At 41.1% G+C, this 25,719-nt stretch overlaps 2 protein-coding genes across 3 annotated transcripts in view; one reads left to right on the top strand and one right to left on the bottom strand.

Moving 5' to 3' along the window:
• The window catches only part of crnkl1 (crooked neck pre-mRNA splicing factor 1), a 32,134-nt gene extending 24,137 nt beyond the window's left edge, over positions 1–7,997 (top strand). The window contains exons 11-14 of the mRNA XM_078556379.1: positions 1,770–2,009; positions 5,935–6,036; positions 6,974–7,222; positions 7,657–7,997. Coding sequence (XP_078412505.1) covers positions 1,770–2,009; positions 5,935–6,036; positions 6,974–7,222; positions 7,657–7,845 — 780 coding nt within the window. The 3' untranslated portion in view covers positions 7,846–7,997. The remainder of the gene's footprint in view (positions 1–1,769; positions 2,010–5,934; positions 6,037–6,973; positions 7,223–7,656) is intronic.
• Positions 1,189–20,831, bottom strand: naa20 (N-alpha-acetyltransferase 20, NatB catalytic subunit). Of its 2 annotated transcripts, none has more exons than XM_078556381.1 (6): positions 20,540–20,673; positions 17,872–17,896; positions 16,723–16,813; positions 13,160–13,295; positions 12,918–13,063; positions 1,189–1,412 (listed from the first exon to the last, which is right to left on the bottom strand). In XM_078556381.1, the coding sequence occupies exons 1-6, from the start codon at positions 20,590–20,592 to the stop codon at positions 1,366–1,368; spliced, it is 498 nt and encodes a 165-aa protein (XP_078412507.1). In that variant the 5' UTR covers positions 20,593–20,673; the 3' UTR covers positions 1,189–1,365. The 2 variants fall into 2 exon arrangements, with proteins under 2 accessions (XP_078412507.1, XP_078412506.1); XM_078556380.1 differs by lacking the exon at positions 1,189–1,412 and adding an exon at positions 11,449–12,485 and having other exon boundaries at positions 20,540–20,831.
• Between the last annotated feature and the right edge of the window lie 4,888 nt (positions 20,832–25,719).

Raw genomic sequence — 25,719 nt, 5'->3', positions numbered from 1 at the left:
CATTGTTAGGTATGCCTGGTGCTGCTCCTGGCATGCCCTCCTGCATTCTTCAGTGAACCAGGATTGATCCCCTGGCTTGGTGGTAATGGTAGAGTGGGGAATATGCTGGGCCATGAGGCTACAGATTGTGTTTGAGTATAGTTCTGCTGCTGCTGATGGCCCACAGTGCCTCAGAGATGCCCAGTCTTGAGTTCTAGATCTGTTTGAAATCTATCCCATTTAGCATGGTGGTAATAGCACATAACATGATGGAGGGTATCCTTAATGTGAAGACAGGACTTTATCTCCAAAAGGACTGGTTGGTGGTCACTCTTACTGATACTGTCAGGGAAAGATGCATCTGTGGCAGGCAGATTGATGAGGATGAGGTCAAGTATGTTTTTCCCTCTTGTTGGTTCCCTCACCACCTGCCGCAGACTTAGTCTAGCAGCTATATCTTTTAGTAATGGACCAGCTTGATCTGTGGTGGTGCTATCGAGTCATTCTTGGTGATGGACATTGAGTTCCCCTACCCAGTGTACATTCTGTGCCCTTGCCACCCTCAGTGTTTCCTCCAAGTGGTGTTCAATGCGGAGGAGCACTGATTCATCAGTTGAGGGAGAGGTGGGGGTGGTACGTAGTAATCAGGAGGAGGCTTCTTTGCCTGTGTTTGACCTGATGCCATGAGACTTCATGGGGCCTGGAGTCGATGTTGAGGACTCCCAGGGCAACTCCCTCCTGACTGTATACACCATTGTGCTGCCACCTCTGCTGGTTCTGTCCTGCCGGTGGGGTAGGACATATTCAGGGATGGTGATGGTGGTGTCTGGGACATGATCTGTAAGGTATGATTTCGTTAGTGTGACTATGTCAGGCTGTTGCTTGTGAGACAGCCTTCCCAATTTTGGCACAAGTCCCCAGATGTTAATATGGAGGACTTTGCAGGGTCGATAGGGCTGGGTTTGCCGTTATTGTTTCCAATGCCTAGGCCAATGCCAGGTGGTCCATCCGGTTTCATTCTTTTTATTGACTTTTTAGTGGTCTGATACAACTGAGTGACTTGCTGGGCTATTTCAGAGGGCACTTAAGAGTCAGCCACATTACTGCAGATCTGGAGTCACATGTAGGCCAGATCATGTGAGGATGGCAGATTTCCTAAACCAGATGGGTTTTTACTACAATCGACAATGGTTTCATGGTCATCATTACACTCTTAATTATAGATTTTTATTGAATTCAAATCCCACTGTTGTGGTGTCCCATAACGTTATCCTATGTCTCTAGATTACCAGTGCAGTGACAATACCACTGTGCCATTGGTTGGATAAATGCTGACATCAGAATTCTCTTGGGTCAAACATTAGTTCAGTTGGACGACATCCATGCTTAAACAAGAACAAAATGGTGGAAATGCACAGCAAACCAGTTAGCATCTGAAAAGAAAACAGACAGGGAATATTTTATGCACAATCCTTTGCCAGAAACCTGGTTATTTTCTCTCTCTAGACGTTAATTGACCTGTCTATTTACAGCTTTTGTTTAGATTTCCAAAGCTTTTAGAATTACTTCTTTTCCAGTCAAATGAGGATGTGTATTCTTCTCATTTCTGGAAGGCCATTATAGAATTGTCTATCTTCCTACATCATATCATATTATGCCGGATTGTGAGAGGCCTGCTTTTACTGTTGCAAATATCTGGTCAACTAAAGCAGATATCTTATTCTGGATCCGGAAAAGTTGTATATTAACGTATAATAATTTGTTAGAATTTTTCTTTTGTGCACTTTCAGGGTACTGGCATAGGAAAATGTCCAAAGAACAAGCTGTTCAAAGGGTACATTGAGCTGGAGCTCCAGCTTCGTGAGTTTGACCGGTGTAGGAAACTCTATGAGAAATATCTGGAGTTTTCTCCAGAGAACTGCACTACTTGGATTAAGTTTGCTGAGTTGGAGACCATCCTTGGTGATGTTGAACGTGCTCGTGCCATCTACGAGCTGGCAATTGGCCAACCTAGACTAGATATGCCAGAGGTAAGAAATCTAGTCAGTTCTCCAATGTTATTAGTAGGTTTTGCAAACATGATCACATGCATTGTGCAACACATTTAGTAATAAGTGTATTATTTGCAACACCGAACAATTAATTTTAAGCGATTAAAGATGACATGAATTTAGGAATCAGATGGTTGCTCAACACTTGCAATAAACAGTGATTAGCTTTAGGATGCATGGTTATAGCTACATTATTCTAACTAATTCTTGCATCGCTTCATTGAAGTGTAGAGGGAGAATTTACATTATGTACCTTTATGCCTGTATTTAACCATTTTGTTACCTCGGTAATGTAAAAAAGAACTTTCAATCAGACTCATCCCAATGATTAGAAATTGGGTTACTTTTAAATCTGGATATACTTGAAAGCTTCATTCTATTCTGGGAAGTGATGTCTCCTCAATAAGTTTAAAAAAAGAAAATCATGTTCAAACTTAAATGAAACTTGAACAATCCACTAAGATAAAGTCAAAATACTGCGGATGCTGGAAATCTGAAACAAAATCAAAAAATGCTGGAAAAACTCAGCAGGTCTGACAGCATCTGTGGAGAGAAAGACAGAGTTAACGTTTCGAGTCCTTATGACTCTTCTTCAGAGCTCTTTCGAGTCATACGGACTTGAAACGTTAACTCTGTCTTTCTCTCCACAGATGCTGTCAGACCTGCTGAGTTTATCCAGCATTTTTTGTTCTTGTTTTGAACAATCCACTGATGGATTAGGAAGTTAAAGTCTATTGAATCATGTGTCTGTAAGCATTCTGTATTTGAAAATTAGCTAGTCATTTCGTGCTTTTAAATACTTTATTGGATTTTCATTAATATTAAAGAATTTCTGTTGGGCAATCTGAAAACAGTATGATCAAACACCCATTGTGACAAGGTAACCATTTTAGATCTTAAACAAAATATACACTGAAGATTCCCACCTCAGCTAACTCCAAGTATGTTGATTACATCTCATTTCATGATTTTTAAAATTATAGCAATTACGGCATAATAGGAGAACATTCAGCCCATTGTACTGGTGCTAGCTCTTGAACTGGAGTTATCTACAACAACAACTTTCATTTGTATAGTGTATTTAACATAAAACATCATAAGGTATTTTACAGGAGCATTAGGGAAAAATGTTTAACACTAAGCCACATATTAGGCCAGATGACCAAAAGCTTTGTCAACCAAGTAGATTTTAAGGAGACTCTTGAGGAGGAAAAAGAGGCAGAGAAATATAGGGAAGAAATTTCAAGTATTGGAGTTTAGGCAGCTGAGGGCCCAGCTGCCAATGGTGGAGTGATTAAAATCCCAAATGTTCTCAAGAGGCCAGAATTGGTGGAGCACAGAGATCTGACGGGGTGGAGAGGGTGGTTGTTGGGCTGAAGGTGATTGTAGAGATAGGGAGGGACGAAGGTCATGAAATGATTTGTAAACAAGGATGAGAATTTTAAAATTGAGGCTTTGTTTGACTGGAAACCAGTGTAAATCGGCAAGCATAGTGTTATTTTACAGTATCTTTACAGTGCAGGAGACCATTCGGCCCATCGAATCTGCACTGGCTCTCTGAAAGGGCATTCCACTTAGTCCTTAAGACTTTGTGCAAGTTAGGACATGGACAGCAAATTTTGAATGCCATCAAGTTTACAGGGGCTAGAATGTGGGAGACAGACCAAGAGTGCATTGGAATAATCGAGTGTAGAGTTAACAAAGGCATGGATGAGGGTTTCTGCAGCAGATAAGCGAAGGCAAGGTCAAAGTTAGATGATGTTATGGAGGTGAAAATAGGCAGTCTTGATGATGAAGATGATGTCTGGTAGGAATCTCATTTCAGAATCAAATATAATGCCAAGGTTGTGAAGTTTGATTCAGCCTCATAGACACTTAGGACAGGGAGAGGGATGGAGGGACTGGAGTTTGCGATGGCAACCAAAGGCAATGGCTTCAGTCTTCCCAATATTTAATCTGAGGAAACTTCTGCTCATCCAATACTGGATGTTGTAACAAGTAGCCTAGTTTCATTTTCCTCTTTTTGTTATATATATTTCTTTTTGAGATCCAAAAGCGTTTTAAAGATCCCTCAATGTCAATAACACTTATGGTAAAGCATTGCATGTCCTAATTAACCTCCCCCTTTGGGAGAGGGGTGGATGTCTTCAAATTCCTCATTCTCCTAATGTTAATCTTATGCTTCCTTATTTTCAATTCTCTGACCAAGGGAAACCAGCTTTCTCTATTTACTCTCCCTTGCACAATCTTGAAAAGCTTTGTTAATCTCCCATTTATACTCTGTTCCAGGGGGGAAACACACCAATTTTTAATCCTGTCTTTGTCACAAGGATCTTTCATTCATGGTGTTATTTTGGTGAATTTTTGCTGTACTTTTCCCATGGCTGTATAAAATTCATCCAATAATAGCATATTCAGATCTGTGCACAATATTTCAACTATGACCAATGTCTAGTACAAATTTGATGTCCTCCTTGTGATTTTATATCCAATTCCCAAAGAGTCCCATTTACTTTTATGTATCTGTGCCATCAAATCTTTGCCGTTTGGGTAATACTTCATTTCACTCTAATTCCCAAAATATAGTACTTTTAGATCTTTCTGTATTGAACAATCAAGCAGCAACCCACTCCAGTAATGCAGCTGTCTCTCTGGAATCACCTGTTCACTCTGGCTTTGTTTAGCCCTCATGATAACCCTAAAGCCCAAGAAAAATATAGCCAGCTGTTGTCCTTTCCACTAAAGGCAAATGTATACTTGAACTTCTGTTCTCTATCACTCAGTCTTTTCCAAGTTCCATCTCATTTTTGTTCCTTCAGCCATTCATTTGCAAGACCCAATGACATTTGGAGGAATATCAAGCACTTCAGTAAAGCTGCCATTTTGATATATCATTGGTCTTGTATGATCCTGCCATAAAACTAATAGAAAATAGAATTAAAATGATATTTTTGTGTTGTGATTGTTAACTTAGCTCTTTAAATAGTGCATTTAATTTGTGGCATTAAAAACTGCTCAAAAACCTAACACTAATCCAAAACCAAGGGTTTCAAAAATAATAAATTATTTATTAGCATTAATTATTCCAGAGTACTTTTATTTTTATATTGTTTTTAAAAAGTAAGTAACATACTATTTCTGTAGGATGGTGAGCAGTTTGTTTTGGGTTTTGTATTTTGTTACCAAAAATCTAATAACTTTGTATAGTAGCAGCCAAGAGGGCAAGCTTTTATTTTTATAAAATGTTTCCTTTTTAAAAGGAAAAGCTTTGTGATGAGTCACTGGAGGCAGTCCTTCCATTCTAAAAGTCATGATTGTGGTATTTAAGGATTTTCGTAAAAGGTAATGAATGAAGGGCAAAAAAATAATAGTTGTTAGAGAGTGATTTGGAGTTATGCAAAACCTTGAGAATCTTTATATAATCCCCTGTTCTGTTCCCTCAAATTTTACTTCAGATTATTACTTCTAAAGGGGTTAGACATTTCACTGATCTTGAGGTGCATGACCTGCTTTCATTTTTGGATGCAGGGAGATGGGATATGGAGAGATGTGTCTATACTTGACAAAATGGTGCAAAATACAGAAATAAACTCTAATATTCTGTATCTAATTACTGCTTGAGTATTGTTTTAGGTGTCACTAACAGCCTTCAGAAACCAAACTCAAGTACAACTTGGGGTATGGTATTGAGAAGATCTGTAGATTTTTGTCCCAGGACTAGACAGTTTAATAGGCTGGTCTTGGACTAGTTCAACCCCTGTTTTGTTTCAGGCTCTAAGAGTACCTGATGTATTAACAGCCCATCATTATGAAGGTCCAACAATCTTGAATGTTATCAACTTCTAAAGTTTTACATTTAAAAAAAGTTTTGTTAGGTCATTTTATTAACTGCATTACTTTTCAGGTTCTGTGGAAGTCCTACATAGACTTTGAAATTGAACAGGAAGAATATGAAAGAACAAGAAACTTATACAGACGCCTACTTCAACGTACTCAACATGTTAAGGTGTGCTACTTATACATAGGACCTTTATACTTACCTGGAATTGTAACAAATTTTATAAGAACATAGGGAATAGGAGAAGGAATAGGCCATATAGCTCCTAGAACTGACTCTATAACGTTCAATAAGGTCTTGGCTGATTTTAGACTTCAACTCCACTTTTCCATCCAATCCCCTTTTCCCTTGATTAGATTCCAAGAAGTCGTTGATCTTGGTCTTGAATATGCCCAACAACTGAGCATCCATGGCCCTCTTGGTAGAGAGTCATCCTCTGAATGAAGAAATTTCTGCTCATTTCAGTCCAAAAAGGCCACACATTATCCTGAGACTAGTTCTAGACTCATTAGTCGGGGAAAATAGCTTCCCAGACCGTTCTGATGAGATCAGCTTTCATTCTTAACTCCATGGAGTATAGGCCCTTTCTGCTCAATCTCTTCTGATTGGACAATCCCCTAATCCAGAAATCAAACTGGCGAACTTTTGTTGCACCACCTCCAATGTAATTATGGTAACATGCTTTATAAATGAGAATTATATGAATATTTTGTACAAAGTAGATCCTATGTGTCAACTTCAGGTAATTTCCTGAAAAGTATCTCATCGGATGTTTAAAAAAATTATAGTCACAGCAAAAGTTGGAGCTGTTATCAGTGTCAGATTAAAGCCACAAAATATCACAGTTCCTGACAGAAGTCTAATTTTGTTATTTAAGCAACTAGTAAACACTTCCATGAATTTGACTCTATCTGATCCCAATTGTTGGGTTACTACTTTATAGTTTTCTGCTGTTAGTCTCTACGTTCACATTCATATTTTCACATTCACACTTCAGGTATATGTCAGTGTAGGACTGGAGGAAATGGAAGTAAAGTTTTCCGTCCTCTTGCATTTTTGTCCTTTCAAACCTTTGAATGATAATGCATGTTTTTCGTTTCTATAGGTATGGATCAGTTATGTTCAATTTGAGCTATCCGTGGATGTGCCAGAACGCATATCCAGATGCCGACAAATCTACGAGGATGCAAACAGGTCTTTACGGAACTGTGAGGAAAAGGAAGAGCGACTCATATTCTTGGAGTCCTGGAGAGATTTTGAGACAGAATTTGGCACAGAGTCTTCACAAGATAGGGTTCGAAAACTCATGCCAGAACGTGTCAAGAAGAGGAGGAAGCTTCATGCAGAAGATGGGGTAAGGACCCTTTCCAAAGCGTACATAAAGTTGCTTCTATTAAAGTGATAAAGGAGGATCTTTGAAATTTATCCTTATAGCTGTTAAACTAATAGCCAACTATATCATTGATTAGATCTACTGAAGTATTGTAGAGGGCTACAAGACTGATGAAAAATTAACATTAGAGATATTAATTTCTTCAAATAAAAATAAATGCCCCTGAAATCTTATAAGCCATTTGCCCACTTTATTTTGCAACTGAAATTAACCAAATTCAGGTTATAGGGAAGGTTAGTGCTTGGAAAATTTACCTCTTTCCAAGAAAAATGTATAAGTTGGTTCATTATTTTGGACTCCTGATAGCACGGTTAGAATAGTAAGTTTGATGAGATTAGGATAGTAGATTTGGTTTTCTCCAAGTAATATTTTCCTATAATTTTCTCAACTTGCAGACCGATGCTGGTTGGGAAGAGTATTATGATTACATCTTCCCAGAAGATGCTGCCAATCAGCCAAACCTCAAGCTGCTTGCTATGGCCAAGCTCTGGAAGAAACAACTGCATGACGAGAAAGAACCAGAAGATCAAGAACCAGAAGATAATCCAGACAAAGAGACAGATAAGAATGAAAATGAACCCTGATGACTGGAAAATCTTTGCTGACACCTTCCCCATTGTTTTGCTGTTATGTCTCATTTTCCCACTTATTCCAAAATGTTTTCTAATTTTTTGTACGATATTTGAACAGCCAGAACTGTCTACAAATTGCTTATTAAATAAGTTTCTGTACCCAAGGTTTATTTTTCTGCATTTCTTGTGCTATTGTTAAGATCTCTTGCTATACTATCCTCAGTTGAGATCAGAATAATTTATCAAGCTAAATACTTTGCAAAAGTTCATAACTAAGGCATTCTTGGTCAGCCAGCTGGTGAGTGATCTCTCAAGATGATTTCCTAATTGTTAAATAATGCTGTTTAAAAATGTTGTTTTTCTCATAAATTGTATTCTATATCGGGCCATAAAGATCATGGTAAGCTAATTGTGCTGGCGCCTCAGCACCTCTGGCTATGGGCAGGATAAAACTGGCCAGTATTTATAATCACTACTGCAGGGACCTTTGCTGGGTGATGCCTCTCAAACAGCTATGGCTCATTTGCTGACACAACTATCCCAAACCTAACCATAGATTCATCTGTACTTCAATCTTGACCAATCACCATGGTAGGATTTGAACTCATTTCTCAGGGACATCATATCTAGGTATGTAGATTACCAGTCCAGTCGCATAACCACTGTGCTGCCATTCCCATTTGGAATGGAAATGTTCTCTTCTGTTTCTTATCAAAGCAGTAGGAAAAGTTAACTAAAACTGAGAGTTCCTTATCCCATACTCTCATTGTTGCTGAATGGATACTCGTTTCCAGAATGTGCAGTAAGGTCAGAGCAGGATCACCTCTACCTTCTCCGACACTGTCAATGGCCATGTCAGCATGTTTCAAGGTTCAGGAAGTTTTAGATAGTCCTTACAATTCAGAAAAATTCTGTTATTCCAGCTTTCAGTTTCTTGATTCCAGGGTACACCAAGGAACAGCAAACTGTTGTGAAGGTGTTAGTATATTGTGATCACACCTCCAGTAGATAGGACCAGAAAACATCAATCAGTGGAGTCACCATCATCCATTTTAGCAATGTTTCAGTCTCCTTATATCATTACTTGTAACCACGTCCATTGTTATGTTGCAGTGCACGCCTCATGGTTTTTCTCATTGGGGAGAGTACACTTTTAGATGATAAATTCCACCCTTCTTGCCTCCCTCTAGCTCCAAGTAATTGACTGGCATGGTGTACTTTACCTGTGCAAATATTCCCTTCCCACAGTGTTACTCTCAGATAAAAATAGGTAGTTGTACCCTAGTCAGAATTGATTTTTCTGACTTTCCATGTTTGAAGGGACTGTATCATCAAGGCATTTCACCACGGCCAGTATTCCAAGTTGAACTTGGTCACTGTCAATTGCCACTTGCATCTGAAGGAAGTCTAGTATCTGGCCTACAAAGGCCGAAGCAGCAAAGGATTTCATTTAGCTGCGTCTCGGTACTTGGCGTAGTCAGTCTATCACAATACAGATCTGTTTATGTAAACTGATTAGCAGACTCTGCAGTTGTGTCACTAGTACTTCACTGTCAACTCTCTGGCAGTGTGCTGCACACACCATTAGTGACACACAAGGATCGGGACAGGTTTCCTGGTACATGGAGAGAATAGTTGGAATTAAGTTAGACAAACTAAAGAAGGAGCTCCCTAAGGGCAGTCAGTAGATTATCAGGCCTACTGTTTCTATGCTCAGTTTGGAGTCCTTCATGGGCAGCCAAAAATTGAACACTGCATCACATCAAAATCTAAGTCTAGATTTGTGCTTGCTTTTTTTGATGTATTCTAGAATGTTCTCACTAAAAAGATCCAAAGTCCACTTAATTTCCCCATGTTATATGAAGCATGGTTTTCAAGACAAGCTTTAAAGAGGAACATGAAATGCTGGTGAGGGGCAGATCCGAGTGCAGTGACACAGACGCACCGACAGACGGAGATTGATAAAGGCATGCTTGGAATAGACACAGAACGGGAGCAGTTTAAATACAAGTTTTACAGGTCTGTGTCCCTATTGAAATTTTGTGCAACCAGTTAAAGGGTTTTAAATATCTCTCTTTAATGTCAAAATGCATAAAAAGGAAAAGCATGAGTGAAAGAAACAGCAGGTTAATTCCAGGCACAGAGCAGGAAGAGAGCTAATTGAACTCTGGGCAGATTGAGGTAAAGGGAGCTGCAAGAGGGTAGGTTGAGCTGTCGACTAGGATGAGTGTGGGGGGGACAGAGCCAGTGCTTCCTCTTTGTGGGAAGTGTTGATAAGTGTCTCTAAGTCTTTACTTCTGTATCAGGTAATGAAGGTGAATCTTAGGATGCCTGTGTGTGTGCATGAGAGAGAGACAGACAGATGCCATATATGTATGTATTTTTTAAAAAGTGGATCCTCCCCGAATCTCTCCTCCTCAGTTCCAGCACTGATCCTTTCCCCAGAAATTCACTGTCTCCCACACTCCCTGTATACTTCAACCATGAGCTGCCCTTGTATAGTTCCCTCCCCTGTGAACAGCCCCCCATATATAGGTTATGAGTTGGGGGGAAACTAACCTTTATCAATTCCAGTACATATAACAACAATGAATGGACTGTGTCTCTCAAGGCACTCCCTGACTGTACACATGATTTAATTTATACGAAATGGGCATGTGCCTATGCAGGGTGACTATCACAAGAAGCACAAGTGAAAATCATAGTGATAGATTACAACCACTACCTCAATAGTTCCGTACCGATACCCAGATGAGTGTGAAAAAGCACAATGAGTCAGTGTAGACATTTTTCCACTGAAAACTGGTTCAAATCTTATCCAGACTGGTAACAACAAATTGTATTTATATAGCACCTTTAAGGCAATAAAATGTCCCAAGCCTCTTCACAGAGGCAGTTTAAAAAAATGACACCGAGCCACGTAAGGAGATATTAAGGCACATGCCAAAAGCTTGATCAAAGAGCTAAGTTTTAAAGAGTGTTTACAGGAGGAAAGCAAGGTAGAGAGATGCAGAGACAATTTCAGAGTTTACAGCCTAGGCACCAAATGCTGGAGCCAGAATCAGAAAACATAGATACTCTGGAAGATTGTAGGGCTGGAGATTACAGAGATGGGGTTGGGGGGGGGTGATGATTTGAAAACAAGGATGAAATCGAGGGAGTTGTTTAACTGAGAGCCAATGTAGTTCAGCAAGCACAGGTGTGGAGGGTGAAAGGGATTTGGTACAAGTTAGGACACTGGGATGACCTCAAGTTGATGGAGGGTAGATTGTGCATGTCTAGCCAGGAGTGCATTGGGATAATCAAGTCTGGAGGTAGCAAAGGCATGAATATAACAGATAAAAATGCTTCTTTGCCCTTTAAGGTTCCAGGCAGCCTTAATCAAACTTTGACTGGAGCAAACTGTTCATAATTTTTTTCCCAGTTTGCACATGTACAAAAATTAAAATTTAAACATTGGCCCATAACTATTTCCTCCTGCCTGTTTCCAACTGAGAACCTTGTGTGACACAGTAATTCAGGATTCTTTCATCTTAAGACTGGAATTCTCCCAAGACAAATTACAAGATCTCAATATTGAATCAGTGCAGATTTTGTACACTTATACCAATAGGATCATTTGAAACTTGACAGTTTATTGCAGCAACTTGGTAATATAAAACTGAGCAAATATGAAACTTTTAAAGAAACCCTGATTTAGATCAATACATGAGATTCTCTGCCCCCTCCCAACCCCATCCCCACTTTGACCCATCAAAAGGTTGGACTGCCAAGACTATAGAATTTTCTCATCTTCCCTTTTCACTCTCCTCTCAAACCCCCAGGTGAATTGGCTGATGGCTGGACTAACACAGCAAATGAAAAAATTGCTGCTTTTTGTTATACAGATTTCTGCTGTATCTAGTTAATAGCAGAAAAAAACTGCATAAAGGTACTAGAGACCTTAAGAGTTTAAAGTGCCAACATTATCAGTATAAATTCGTTAGATAGTTCTTTTCCCAGTGAAAAACATACACTGTAATGAAGTTATTCACAGCACTTGCGTGCAACACCAGTGTTACAAATTAAATTCTACTCTCTGCCTCTGCAAAAAATTGTTCTCTTCAACAGGCAGCCTAGACACTTCTGCCTACAACTGTTCAACCAAACACTGAGCCTCAAAGAGGAGCTGCCAACATTCAAACATATCACATATATCACAAAAGTGACAAATTAAATGTTACACAAACATTTATGAAGTAAATACAAGATCTCTTTGCATACATACATACATAATTTATTTCAAGGGCTATTATTATCCGCTAGGGAAGAAAATTGCTAAATGCAAACATTTCATGATAAAGCTGTGGCTCTTAGGACTATAAACCGAATGTGGGAAATTGGGCCTCAAACTTCTCTTTAAAAATAATTAATAATTTATCCGCAGTACTGAAACACTGAGGAATACTCTGTCCTTTAATAAAATATTCAAACTTACTTGCAACTCTTAGCATTCTCCTATTAAAACAGTAAAATTATAATAGTTTTTTTTAAGTTTATACATTGCCCAAGAGCCACAGCTTAAAGTTATTCGATATCTTCAGGCCTAACTGGGTGAGGAAGGGGTATTATTGATTTCTTCTCTGTATCTCTTGATAAGGCTTTTCTCATATCTGTTATAGAAGAGAAAAACAATTAGAAGGAAGAGTGTTTACAAAAAAAAGCGACTTTATGGAAGTTGCTTAACACAATTCATTAAAAAAGTAATTCATAAAGATATTTTCTCAATTGCAAATCACAGTAAAAGCTCTACCAGTGGCTGTCACTTGCGAAAGAGACATCATCTTTGATAACTCCCAACACTCGTGCTCTTCACACTCGTAACTCAGTCAGTGAGAAAAGTACCCACTGTTAAAAAGGAACTTCACGAAAATGAAAAGCTTCATAGATGAACTCTCTGATAAATCCAGATTTTTTCATATCCCATTTTAAACTAATACAGAAAGCAATCAGTGCAATGTCCACATGTATAATCTGTACCACAGTTATCGCTGAGTTACCAGTGTTTTATTTTAAATATATTCCCCAGAAATTCACAATCATACCATAAGCGTCTTCATCAGGTTCTCCATTGCTAGCTGAGTAGTATTCTATCACAGTTCGGTAGACACTGTAGCCAAGCTGTTTGTACATGTTCACTGCTACTTGATTGGATACTCGTACAAATAGATCCACAAAGAATCCACCCTTTCTATAGTGAAAGACAAAGTATTCATCAATTCCTGATAATTTTAGTAAGTATATTTTATATCTCATATATATTAATTGTTAAAATAGATACACAAACCTTTCAGATATTTCCTCCAGTAGTTCCATTAGTTTAGCTGCTAGTCCCAAGCGTCTAAATTCTGGAGCTACAGATAAAGCCGTCACATGTCCATGCCATTCCTCTCTTGCCACGGATCCTTCAGCTTTCCCCATAACTTAAAAAGAAGAATCAATCATTAAGATCCTTCTATTTATTAAACATTACCACTGAAATTCAGTTTCAGGTCCAACCAATACTCTCACTGCATTTTGCAAACGGCTTTCAACCTCTGGTCATATTTACTGATTTTTATTTATCCAATTTCTCTATTTTGCAAAGCCAACTAAAGTTGCCTAGCACACCTAGTGGCTGTTTGTAGGATCTTGGTGTGTGCAAAACAGCTGCCTGCACATAGCTCTAATCATCTGCCTCTCATTGCCAGAAAAACTTTTAGTATTAAAAATAAATTTCTAAAAACATTTAAACACCGTAGCAGTTAGCAGTCCCAAAATCTTTTAAAACTTTATGTTTCATGTTTAAAAAGTTGAATCAATGCTGCCAATGTGTACCACTTTAGGTGCTCGGTGGATTCCCTAGTCACAAACTGCTAATTTTGTAGGAGATAAACATGTTGAGGGGTGGCACAATGCAAATCTCGTTGCACCAATATCTTATGTGGCGCAACTAAATAATACCATAATTTGTTCAAGGTTTTCGGCTTTTGTGCTCCACAATATGTGGATTTATTTAGGTCAGTTTCCAATTCTTTTTTGGAAATATTAATACATTTCAAATATTTTACCAGCAGTTTTGGGACTTGTGATCCATAGTGAAAACTGTCCAACGATCAAAGGTCGGTGCAGATGAATGTGAATTATAAGTAGAAGAACCAATATTTTTAAAGAGAAACATTGGGCTCCAGACAATACAGCGTACACAATGGAAAGACCTCCCTGCCACTTCACTTCACTTCGAATCAATTTATTAATTAAAATAGTAAGTCATCTACAGATGAAGTTATCTGCCTTTTGAGCCCAGGCTGTGATACTACATTACTTTCTGATGTCTAAAATTTATGTGGAAATTTTCACTGTATCCTCCTTTGATCCACTTATACACTGAGAAATGCTTCAATTCAACCATAAAAGATATTTTATGAAATGCAACCCAAAATTCTTCCGCCACCAGAATGAAAAGTAACATGGAAGTCATCTGGGAACCAAGGCTGGTCAAGTGGGAAGTATCCATTTTAAAATAGCGTTTCGAGTATAAGTTAAGTGGTGAAAAGTATGTATTTCTATGAACTTCGGCAGTTGAGGAATGCTTTGCCATCAAGTGGGAGTTGATCAGATCAAGGCACAACACACGAAGGCATGACAGGAAAATTTGCCATGCTAAATTCAAAGCTCTTTTAAATACATACAAGTATATACTTGCAACTAAATCAGACAATGTGCTATTTCATAAGGTTATGGGGATTACACCATACAACACAGACTTTATTATTTGGTTTTTAAGATTAAGACGTGTGCCTTTAAGGCCTAGAGTCTAATGACTCTTAAGTAATCACTGAGTGAAGTCAAGTGCTTAATTGCTGTTCAGAATGCAGGTCATGATGTGTTTGTCTTTTGAGATGTAGACAGCTATAATCAATTTAAAAGTTCTAGATATTCCCACTCTCGTAATACTGGGGTGCTTTTCAGACATTGCAAATTACTATCTTTGTTTTTACCTTTCTCTGGAATATGAGTCTTAATGGGCAGAATTTTCCCCCCATTGGGGGGGAGGTTTAAGAGCGGGCACGCGGAGGTGCGCCTCCGATCAGGGGCGCGCCGCCCTTTTACATGGACGGGCCAATTAAGTCCCGTCCAGCATGACCTCTGCACGGAAGCGCTATGCGCTCCCTGTGCGGGCGGGGGGGAGAATCCCTGAGCTGAGAGTGCGTTCTTTCGCGCATGCGCACGGAAGAGCGCACTCATCTCCCTGAGGCTAAGTGCTGCCTCAGGGAGATCGGCTCTACAGTAAAAAATCTGAAAAATAGAAAAAACATTTCCCTGACATGTCCCCTCATGCGACACTGTCACATGAGTTGGGACATGTCTATCACTTTTAAATACACTTTAATTACATTTTTAAACACTTCCATGAAACCTTACTCCGCCCTTGGATGAGGTTTCATGCTTTTTATAATGCCCGCCGGGGCTCCTGGACTGCCCGCCAACCTTAAGGTTGGACGGGCAGGTCCATTAATTACTTTAATGACTCTGTCAATGGCCTCAATTGGCCCTGCCTCCTGCCCCCTGCTCGCCGACCAGGAAATTCTGGCCAACGTGTGCTGGAAAGGGACAAAGAAGAGATAATGTACACTTTTATATTAGTAACAAATTTCTGCTGACACCATTCATGGCAATTTCAGAGGATTTTACAAAGTAAAGAACTTTATCCCACGTAAAGTGTAGGTATCTGTCCAGTTAAGGATACAAAGACTGCAGTTAAGTAAGCACAGGATGAATTCACACTGATATCAGTCAAGAAACAACAGACATTCTCACTCCAGTATTTTGTGTTCTAGGAGAACTTTTCATTGCTTTGCACATTTTTGAAGAAATGTAATGGGGTCAAAACGAGTGCTCAAAGTATTATTTTTTAATAAACTAGATTTGGCATTTCTAAAAAAAATACAAATAAGTCAACTGTGGAGAACAAAACGTGGAAACATGATATGTTAAGATAAAATTTTATTACAACAATAATTTGCATTTAAATAGCACCTTTAAGATAAAATGTTCCAAGGTGCTTCACGGGAGTGTTATCAAACAAAGTTTGACATCAAACCATAAAGGAGATATTAGAACACATGACCAAAAGCTTGGTCATAGTAGTAGGTTTTAAGGAGTGTCTTAAAAGAAGGGAGAGAGGTGGAGGGAATTCTAGAGCATAGGGCCTCAGCAACTGAAGGTACAGCCTGCAATGGTGGAGCAATTAAAAATCAGGATTGTGCAAGAGTCCAGAATTGGAGGAGCGCAGGTATCTCCTAGGTTTGTTGGGCTGGAGGTTACACAAATAGGGAAGGTTGTGGAGGGATTTGAAACCAAGGATGAGAACTTTACAAACTGAGCCATTTCTTAACTGAAAGCCAATGTTGATCAGCAAGCACAGAGTGATGGGTGAACCGGACCTGGCACGAATTAGAAGTTATAGGCAGGAGAGTTCTGGATGACCTTAAGTTTATGAAAGGTAGAAGATAGGAAGCCACCCAGGAGTGCATTGGAATAGTCAAATTTAGAGGTAATAAAAGTACAGGTGAGGACTTCAGCAGCAGATGAGCTGAGTTGGAGTCAGGCGATGTTACGGAGATGGAAATAGGTGGTCTTAGTGATGACACAGAAGTGTGGTCAGAAACTCATATCTGGGTCAAATACGACACCAAAGTTGCGAGTAGCCTCAAATAAAAACAGAAAATGCTGTAAGTGCTTGGCAGGTCAGTAAACATAAAATATAACCAATTAAACTACCAAAATGTACATCTGACAATCATAGAAATATGTTATTTTGTCTGACATTTGTAGAACACATTAATGATCATGACATTGGATCCTTACTGTATCCCATTAACTCTCCTCCTGGGGCCTCTGCAACGATGAAATACTCCGGCCAATGAGCTAGATATTGCAGGTAGAAGGGGATCCCATACTATTCATTACTTAAGGAAAATATCAAAAAGAAAAGCCTAATAAAAGGTCAGGTTATAGTAGTCTATACAGTTTACAATAAATCAACCAATTTAAAACAGACATTCCATAAACTTAACTTCTATTTGCTTACAGTTCTTGACATTTGATAGGGAGGCTAGCCAAATGCAATCTTTCTGTCCGAACTATTCTCGTTCATTTCTGATTTCTAACATAAATCCTATTTTCTCCTGCCCTGATTCAACACATTTCCCAGCTCTACAGCTGTCTTTCAACCTGCCTCTGGATTTACAGCTTCTAAAAAGATTACTAACAGCAATGCCGACTGGTGTTTGGCGTTCAAGGGTTTGCAACCTAAACTAGTACCCACCACTTCAAAATGACCTGCTGATAATAATCAATGCTGAGTTTAATGTAATATCAGTGCTAACCTACAACGCCTGACCTCAAGAAATCTGCCAGTCCGTCTCCAAATGACTGGATTACACGGAACAAACTTTGCACCAAGCAAAGAATTGTAATTCCATACAAGTAATATAACCAGAGAGCTAGGGTGTCGCTGAAGTGCTTTTGTAAACTATGGCTGTTCTAGCGATCACGCAAATGCACAAGGTCAAATGAATTAAAACTATTGAAGCTCAATATGAAAGGGGCAATAGCAGCTAAAATGAGAAGGTGGCTTGTCCAACTCAGGATGCTCCAAGGTAAATCCAATAGTGGGAGCACTACCTGGTAGAATAGCTGAATGTTACTGAATAACGCTACTTGTGAAGATTTAAACATGTAAGACATCAACTAAGGGTCAGTTAATAACTAGAATTAATCACAAGGACTAAAATATACCAAGTCCATCAGTCAGGTTTTTTAACCAAAAGTGTTTATGCCAAAGACCAGGCATAAACCAAATATGAACTTAAAGCATCATTTTGTTCCTACATATCCCCAATCTGAATCATGATTGCCAAAATAAAGGGCCAGAGTATTCTGTTGAATGTCACTGATTATATTAAACCAAGGTTCCCCACAGGAAGCCAATGTGATAATGAATTACAAGGATACAGTTTCTGTAAGCGGATCCAGGTTTCTGCAAACAAAAGAAAAACAAATTAGCAGAGGTTCAGTCTCCTGTTTAAAATATTAACTGGCATTAGCTTCACAACCAGGGGTTTCGTTGGAAAACCTCCAAGAAAAGCCATGCAACACTTTCACCACACTGACATTAGGGCCAAGTAATACATCTTGAAGTCATATATATCACTGTGGCACAAACTTTGCCAAACCTTTTTACCAAGCTATTTAAGGCAATTCACCTTAATAAGGTAAACTTTGCAAATGTCATACAATAGTGGAAGGTGTGTAGTAATAATACTGAGTCACGTCTAGGGTCAGGCATTGGACAAAGTTTATAAGTGGCTTTCAGCTAGGATTTACAATATCAAGTTGAAACGGTTTAGTTTCCTTCAATCAGCAACAGGAGAAGCCAGCACTACCAACTGTGTGCATGTGAACACTGTCATCAGTGCCTAATTTCACACATTAAGCAAAACATGTACTTGACAGTACATTCTGTACACATTCATCTCCCCGAGAAACGAGTAATGTTCACGGTTACAAGCAAACTAATATCTCTTGCTGGTCCCTTCCGTGGATACCTCGGCGTGGCTTTGTGGTTTCACCTTCCAAGAAAGCCAAACGCTAAGGTCTGAAACAGAGTTCAATTGTATGTTGCAACATGATTCTTGAATAGTGGCACACAGAGTACATTTGTGGATAGAATGGGAAGCTATGTCAGCAGTTTGCAACTAATTCAAATGCCTGGCTGCTCTGCACAGACACATTCTAGAAGTCAGCAACCATCACAATGAAAGAATTCTGTGCTTATTCCTGGTTATCACGTATTCAGGGAAAAGTGCTCATGCACATGAACTGGTTAAGGGTACTGCAGTTAAACATGTAATTTTTGCATCTCATGGGCAGATTCATTTTACTGAGAAAGAATAGTTCCCAACACAAGGCATACAAATCTCTGAAATGCCAAACCTAGGCAGAATCCCTCATTTTGGTTTATAAATATGGTTATGTTTCTTAGTTATCAACACACTTGTTGCTAAATCTCTTAATTAGTCCTGTCATGTTGTATATTACTGTATGTTCTATATAGATTTCTACAGAAACCCCTTGCTTGAATCCCTCCAATTTAGCTACGACTGAGACTACATTGGCCAAAGCTGTGAATAACATCCTCTGTGATTAGTATATTATGCCCTCTGTCTTATTTTCTTTTTCCACAGCTTTTAACGCAGTATCATATTGTTCTGCTCCATTGCCTCTCCTCTGTTGTCCAGCTCTGTGGGACCAGCCTTGTGTGGTCCATTTCCTACCCTTCTGGATGCAACCAGCATACCTCCAGCAAAAGCTTCTCACACCCTGCCAACTAGTCAGCCCAGAGCCAACCAACAATCAATCCTTGCCCCATTATTTTCCTCATGTTGTCCCCTGGTGACATCGTCCACATGCATGGTGCCAGTTTCTATATATAAGCTGATCAATCCCATCTTCCACTGGTGGGGGAATCTCGAACTAGGGGACAAAGTTACAGGATAAGGGGGCACTCATTTGAAACTAAGATGCGAAGGAATTTCTTCTCTCAGGGGGTACTGAATGTCTGGAATTTGCTACCCCAGAGAGTTGTGGAGGCTAGATCACTGAAAGTATTTAAAGAGGAGGTAGATAGATTTTTGAAATATCGGGGAGTTGAGGGTTATAAGCAGTAGGCACGAAAGAGGAATTGAGGCCTGGGACAGATCAGCCATGATCTTATTGAATGGTGGAGCAGGCTTGAGGGGCCGAATGGCCTACTCCTATTTCTTACGTTCCACCACAACTTCTCTCAGTCTTATCATTAGCCCCATGCATTAGACTGCCTCTGTGACATGAAGTCATGGATGACCCACAAATTCCTTCAACCAAACATTAAAATCATCAAAGTTATTGGTCTCAGTGCAGTGCTTTCCACAAACTCTGCCCTGTTGTCACTGATTCCACTCTCCTCCCTGGTCTCTCGCTCAGGGTGAACAATATTATGTGCAACCTTGATGTTCAGTTCAATCCCGAGCTAAATTTCAGCCTTCATATTTACTCAGTCACCAAGACTGTGTATTTACATCTCTGCAATGTTGCCAACCTTCATTCCTACCTCACCAGCCTCTGTTGTCAAGCTATGCTTTTCTCACATCAATTATTCCAATTCACTTTGTTGACCTTTCTTCATCTACTGTTACTCTGCATGCCACTGCATCCCATGTTATTATGCCACGGATTAATGCTCAGAAGAATACAATATTGTGATATTAGGGGTAACCAGGGGACAGAAAGTTAAAGTGATTCGCAAAAGCACCCGAAGCAACATGAAGAAAATAATCTCATGCCGAGTTGTTGTGATCTGGAACGCGCTGCTTGAAAGGCTGATGGAAACATATTCGATAGTAACTTTCAAAAGGGGATTGGATGAACACTCGAAGGTTAAAATATTTACAGGGTTATGGGGACAGGGCAGGAGTGGAACAAATTGGAAAGATCGAACAGAATCCAGTACAGACACAATGGGCCGAGTGTCCTCCTGCTGTGTTGCATCCTCAAAATGTGATTCGACTGCAGCCAGTCTGTACATCACTGTTACTCGGTAGCTTTCACTCTGTGTAATCCTATCACGCTGCAGTTTACTCACATGTTGTTGAAGCGAAAAAGATCATCACAACAGAACGCTCGTAACGTTGTCATTGCGGCAACCAACTTTTCACCGGAAATGAACCTTTCACCTTTCCACCGGACCTGATGTCAGGGCAGTGCGCGACCAGTGATGCACGCAGTCTCCGCGCGCTTCCTCCAGTCAAGCGGCTGGCAGCCAGGTCCCGCCCATTGCATGGCCCCGCCCCCGTGCGTAGCCACGCCCTAACCGTGGGCTCGCCCCGTCCCTCAGCCCGGATCTTCTTCACAGCCCCGATCTTTCTCACGACCCCGCCCCGTCCAGGGTCCCATTCCCCGACTCGCCCCCACCCCAGTCACCGCCCCTCAGCCCGAGAACAAGCCCTTCCATGGCCCCGCAGCCGGCTCAGAACCAAGCCCCAGACCTCACACTCGCTCCATCGTGGACTCAGCCCCGGCCTCGCCCTCACTCGCACCGCCATTGTTTCAGCCCCGCCCCCGCTTGCTCCCTCACACTCACTCCGCCACTGGCCCCGCCCCTCAGCCTCGAGCCCCACCCAAGGCCCGCGCTCCATCCTTGTCTCAGATGCGAGCCCCGCCCCCCGGTCCCACCAAGCTCACGGACTCGCTCCGCCCTGGTCTCAGTCGCGCGCCCCGCCTGGCCCCGCCCCGTGCATGGCCCCTGGTCCCAGCCCCGCCCTCTCTCCCTCTGGCCCCAAGTGCAGCTTTGATCAGAGAACTTTATGATGAAGGGAATGATGGAGTTGCTAACAGTTTGATATTTTTGTTTGCGCATTTGTGTCTGTAATTTTCAGCACGTGTAGTAATCAAGCGAGATAATTAGAGGCTGTTGCTTAAAGAATATCTTCTCAAAGGACCAAGTATTTTGAAAATTGAACTCATTACGAGGACAATTCTCTGAGCATGATGCAATTTCTGAGGGCAACAATGAGTTAAAAGTAGAAAAGCAAATGGTTCTGATGCAATATCACACATGCCTGAGACATGAGCTCTTGCTTTTCTTTCCACAGATGTTGCATGACCTGCTGACTATTTGACCAGACCTGCGCTGTACCCGGCTGGAAGTCTCTGACAGCCTCGTGCTACTCCGGGATACGATTGCCTATGTACCGGACAGGCGTGTGGACACCTGCCTCATCAGCCTGGACCAGGAGAAGGCCTTTGACGGAGTATCGCACACCTACATGGTGGATGTGCTCTCCAAAATGGGGTTTGGAGAGGGAATCAGCAACTGGATCCGACTGCTCTACACAAACACCTGTGGCGCAGTTTCAATCAATGGGTGGGAATCAGAAAGCTTTCCAATTAAATCTGGAGTCAGGCCTCTCTCCCCTGTCCTGTTTGTGTGTTGTATGCAATTCAACAATTGCCAAAATATTATAAAATTAATCATTTTAAATTGACTCATACTTTTTAAAAAATGGAATTGCAGTTTCTTATCTAACTAAAATAAATTAGCATTTCTTACTGACTAATAATGAAATTTCTCTTTGGAAAAGGTAAGACTTCAAGTTTTCAAGCTTACAGAGAGAATGGACAAAGTGACCCTTCTGCCAAATTGTTCACTAGCAAAGAGGTCAAATAGCAAATGCTACAAATTAAAGCTTAAGAAATTTGGAGTACATCGCGAGGCAGGGAGATGATTCACCCCAAAGATAACAGAGTTGAGGAATAAATTAGCAGGAAAGACAATAAAAGAGATACTGTAAACGAGTTCAATGATTAACTGCCTAGATTTCTGTGGGGAGGTATTGAGAAACATGGGAAGTTGGGGGAGCTGGAGTTGAGATCTATCAAAAAAGAGTCTTTAATGAAGGCACTAAAATGACACAAGAGAAAATTAAAATCATAAATTTAATCATGCTAAACATGTTTAAATTCTCATTTTGGATACAAGAAATTTCAATTACTGAGAAAAAAATGATACATAAAAAGTTTTTCAAAAAACCTTTGTGAGAACCCAATTGGAAAATTCAGCAACCACAACATTATACACTCTATAAAATAACAATTATTGTGTACTTCCAAAGATATAGAGAAGCATGATGTGTTTAACATTTAAATTATGACCACAGTGCTGTATAACAGGGGTAACAGGTACTGCCCATGCTTACAATGAGTTTTCAATGTTGGTATGGATATGTAGTTGGGTTTTGCTCATTATTGGCTCCACCAGAACACCTTGAATATTGCTGAAAAAAGAGACATGTCTAAGCTTTTCGTCTTACACTCATCAGGACACTCGCAAGAACACCAATATAAGGGGAAAACAACAATTTATACTGGACGTGAAGAAGTGGTGTTGCCATGGAGAATGCACCACTGATGGTGACTGACAAGTTACTTGTGTAACTCGAACTTAATTTCTTTTCTCAAAAAATCAATATTCATGGTATCGCTCAGGTGGTAAAATTGTGCCTCCAGTTCATGGGTTTGGCATTCATTGCTTTCAGTCCTTTTGTAGAAGCATCTACTTTGTAGAGTGGCAGGCTTCTTCCTGCTGTTGCCTGACATACTTGTCTCCTTGCATACTACTTCTTTGAGTTTGCTGAAACTCCTCTCATGTGACTATGACCACTGTTGCCATCAGAGAAGATTCCTCATCAAGCTTCATGTTCCAGTAGCCATCATGACATCAAGCTTGCTGAAAACCTTTGCCCCCTGCCAGTGCTGATGTGATCTCTTCTTGTGTTGGAATATGGTTGTGATTCCTCTTTATTGCTTGATTAAGATTTTTGCAGTCCAGGTAAACTCTTAGCCATCCATTTGGCTTCTCTCTCACAACAATGGATTTTATTCAATCTGTAGGCTCTATGACACTGGTGCTCACTTTCTTCCCTCTCTTTGGAGCTCTCTTTCTAGCTTCCCTTTTAATTCTATTGGTACTTTACCTGGGGGATGAATCATTAGTTTCACCACTGGGTCAATTGTGATGTGATACTCAAAATCTTCAAAGCATCCAACCATCTGATCAAAAGACTCTAAATAGATTAGGATCAGATGTTCTTGCTTCTGATTGGAAGGCAACCTTCAACTTTTAGTGATGCCTCTTTCATCTCATGGTTTACTGAGATAAGCTACAGCTCTTTGCAACTGTGGTAGAACATACAAGTAACGTCTTTTCCTTTGTGTGTCCTCCTGATTTGGATTGCTCCTGGCTTTCAAATCTCAGTTCCACCCTATGCCATCAGGATGACATTGTTTGGTTTCAGAACACCTTTCCTTGGGTACCCATTTACTTTCAAATTTTCAGGAAAGATCTTCTGGATTAGCCTGAGCAAGATGATGTTACTCTGTTCTCCAATAGCAAGCTTCAGCTTCAGTTTTATGATTGTGATCTTATTTCTCACCTGCGTCCTGATCTGAATGGTTGTGTGAATTCCTTTTCTCTGGGAACAGTCATACTCTTGACATTTATTATAGGTATCTCTCTTCTCTTTTAGGCCATCTCTCAGGGCCAATGATGACTTGCTTCCACACTAAGAATGAATTCTCATGTGACTGAGGAGTCCAATGCATGACCTACAATCTCTGTCACAGGTGGGGCAGATGGTGTTAGGGGGAAATGGGTGGGTGGGGTGCCTGGGTTGCCACCTGCTCCTTTCACTGTAGACGCTTGACTTCAGCCAGCCCTTGGCAATGAGGCTCGAGGTGTTCAGCTCCTTCCCGGATGCTTTCCCTCCACTTCGGACAGCCTTGGGCTAGGGATTCCCAGATGTCAGTGGGGATGTTGCACTTTGTCAAGGAGCCTTTGAGGGCGTCCTTGAAGCATTTCCTCTGCCTTCCTGGGGCTTGCTTGCCACGTTGAAGCTCTGAGTAGAGTGCTTGTTTTGGGAGTCTCGTGTCAGGTATATGGACAATGGGGCCCACCCAGCGGAGCTGATCTAGCGTGGTCAATGCTTTGATGCTGGGGATGTTGGCCTGTAAGGGAACATTGACGGTGCGCCTATCCCTGCCAGTGGATTTTCAGGATCTTGCAGAGGCAGCGCTGGTGGCACTTCTCCAGGGTTCTGAGGTGCCATAGTCCACGTCACTGAGCCATATAGGAAGGCGGGTATCATTACTGCTGCGTAGACCATGAGCTTGGTGCCGGGTTTGAGGTCCTGGTCTCCAAACACTTTCACCCTCAGGTGGCCGAAGGCTGTGCCGGCACAGGGAAGGCAGTATTAGACTTCGCCATCAATGCCAATGTTGACAGTAGCTCCCAAGGCATGGAAAGTGGTCGACTCTGTCCAAGGCCTCATCGTGGATTTTGATAACCGGGGTGGGGGGCAGTGTGGTGTTGGGGTCCAGGTTGGTGGAGGACTTTTGTCTTATGGATGGTTAGTGTAAGGCTCATGCTCTCGTACGCCTCGGTGAAGGTGTTGATGATGGCTTGGAGCTCAGCCGCCGAGTGTGCTCTGTTTGGCTCTGTTTGACTCTGCCAGGCTCAGATTGACTATGTTTAGCTCTGTTTGGCTCTGCCAGGTGCTGCTTGGCTCTGTTTGGCTCTTTTTGGCTCTCTTTAGCTCTGCCAGGCTCTGTTTCGATCTGTTTGGCTCTGTTTGGCACTGTTTGGCTCTGCCGTGATCGGCTTGGCTCTGTTTGGCTCTGCCAGGCTCTGTTTGGCTCTGTTTCGGTCCCACTGGCTCTGATTGGCTGTGTTTGGCTCTGTTTGACTCTGTTTGGCTCTCTTTGGCTCTGCTTGGCGCTGCCAGGGTCTGTTTGGCTATGTTTGGCTCTGTATGGCACTGCCAGGCTCTGCCAGCCTCTGTTTGGCTCTGCCAGGTGCTACTTGGCTCTGTTTGGCGCTGCCAGGGTCTGTTTGGCTCTGTTTGGCTCTGCCAAGGCCTGTTTGGATCTGTTTGGCTCCCTTTGGCTCTGTTTGGCTCTGGTTGGACCTGTTTAGCTCTGTTTGGCTCTACTTTGCTCTGTTTGGCACTGTTTGGCTCTGCCAGGCTCTGTTTGGCTCTGTTTGCTTCTGTATGGCTCTGCCAGGCTCTGTTTGACTCTGTTTGGCCCTCTTTCGCTCTGTTTGGTGCTGCATGGGTCTGTTTGGCAATGTTTGGCTCTGTATAGCCCTACCAGGCTCTGTTTAGCTATGCCAGCCTCTGTTTGGCTCCGTTGGCTCTGTTTGGCTCTATATGGCTCTGCCAGGCTCTGTATCTGTCTGTTTGGCTCAGCCAGCCTCCGTATGGCTCT

This window comes from Cetorhinus maximus, chromosome 14 (genome assembly GCF_964194155.1).
Source record: "Cetorhinus maximus chromosome 14, sCetMax3.hap1.1, whole genome shotgun sequence".
Classification (NCBI taxonomy): Eukaryota; Metazoa; Chordata; class Chondrichthyes; order Lamniformes; family Cetorhinidae; genus Cetorhinus; species Cetorhinus maximus.
This window is presented reverse-complemented; position numbering and strand designations above follow the sequence as displayed.

What these genes read in the sequence shown, in the direction of transcription:
- naa20 (XM_078556380.1), bottom strand. Translation starts at nt 20,592, where the DNA reads ATGACAACGTTACGAGCGTTCTGTTGTGATGATCTTTTTCGCTTCAAC. An exon ending in CTTTTTCGCTTCAACAACAT is followed by an intron (nt 17,897 to 20,539) that starts GTGAGTAAACTG and finishes TTTTGTTTGCAG; the next exon opens with AAACCTGGATCCGCTTACAG. An exon ending in ACCTGATGAAGACGCTTATG is followed by an intron (nt 12,486 to 12,917) that starts GTATGATTGTGA and finishes CTTCTATAACAG; the next exon opens with ATATGAGAAAAGCCTTATCA.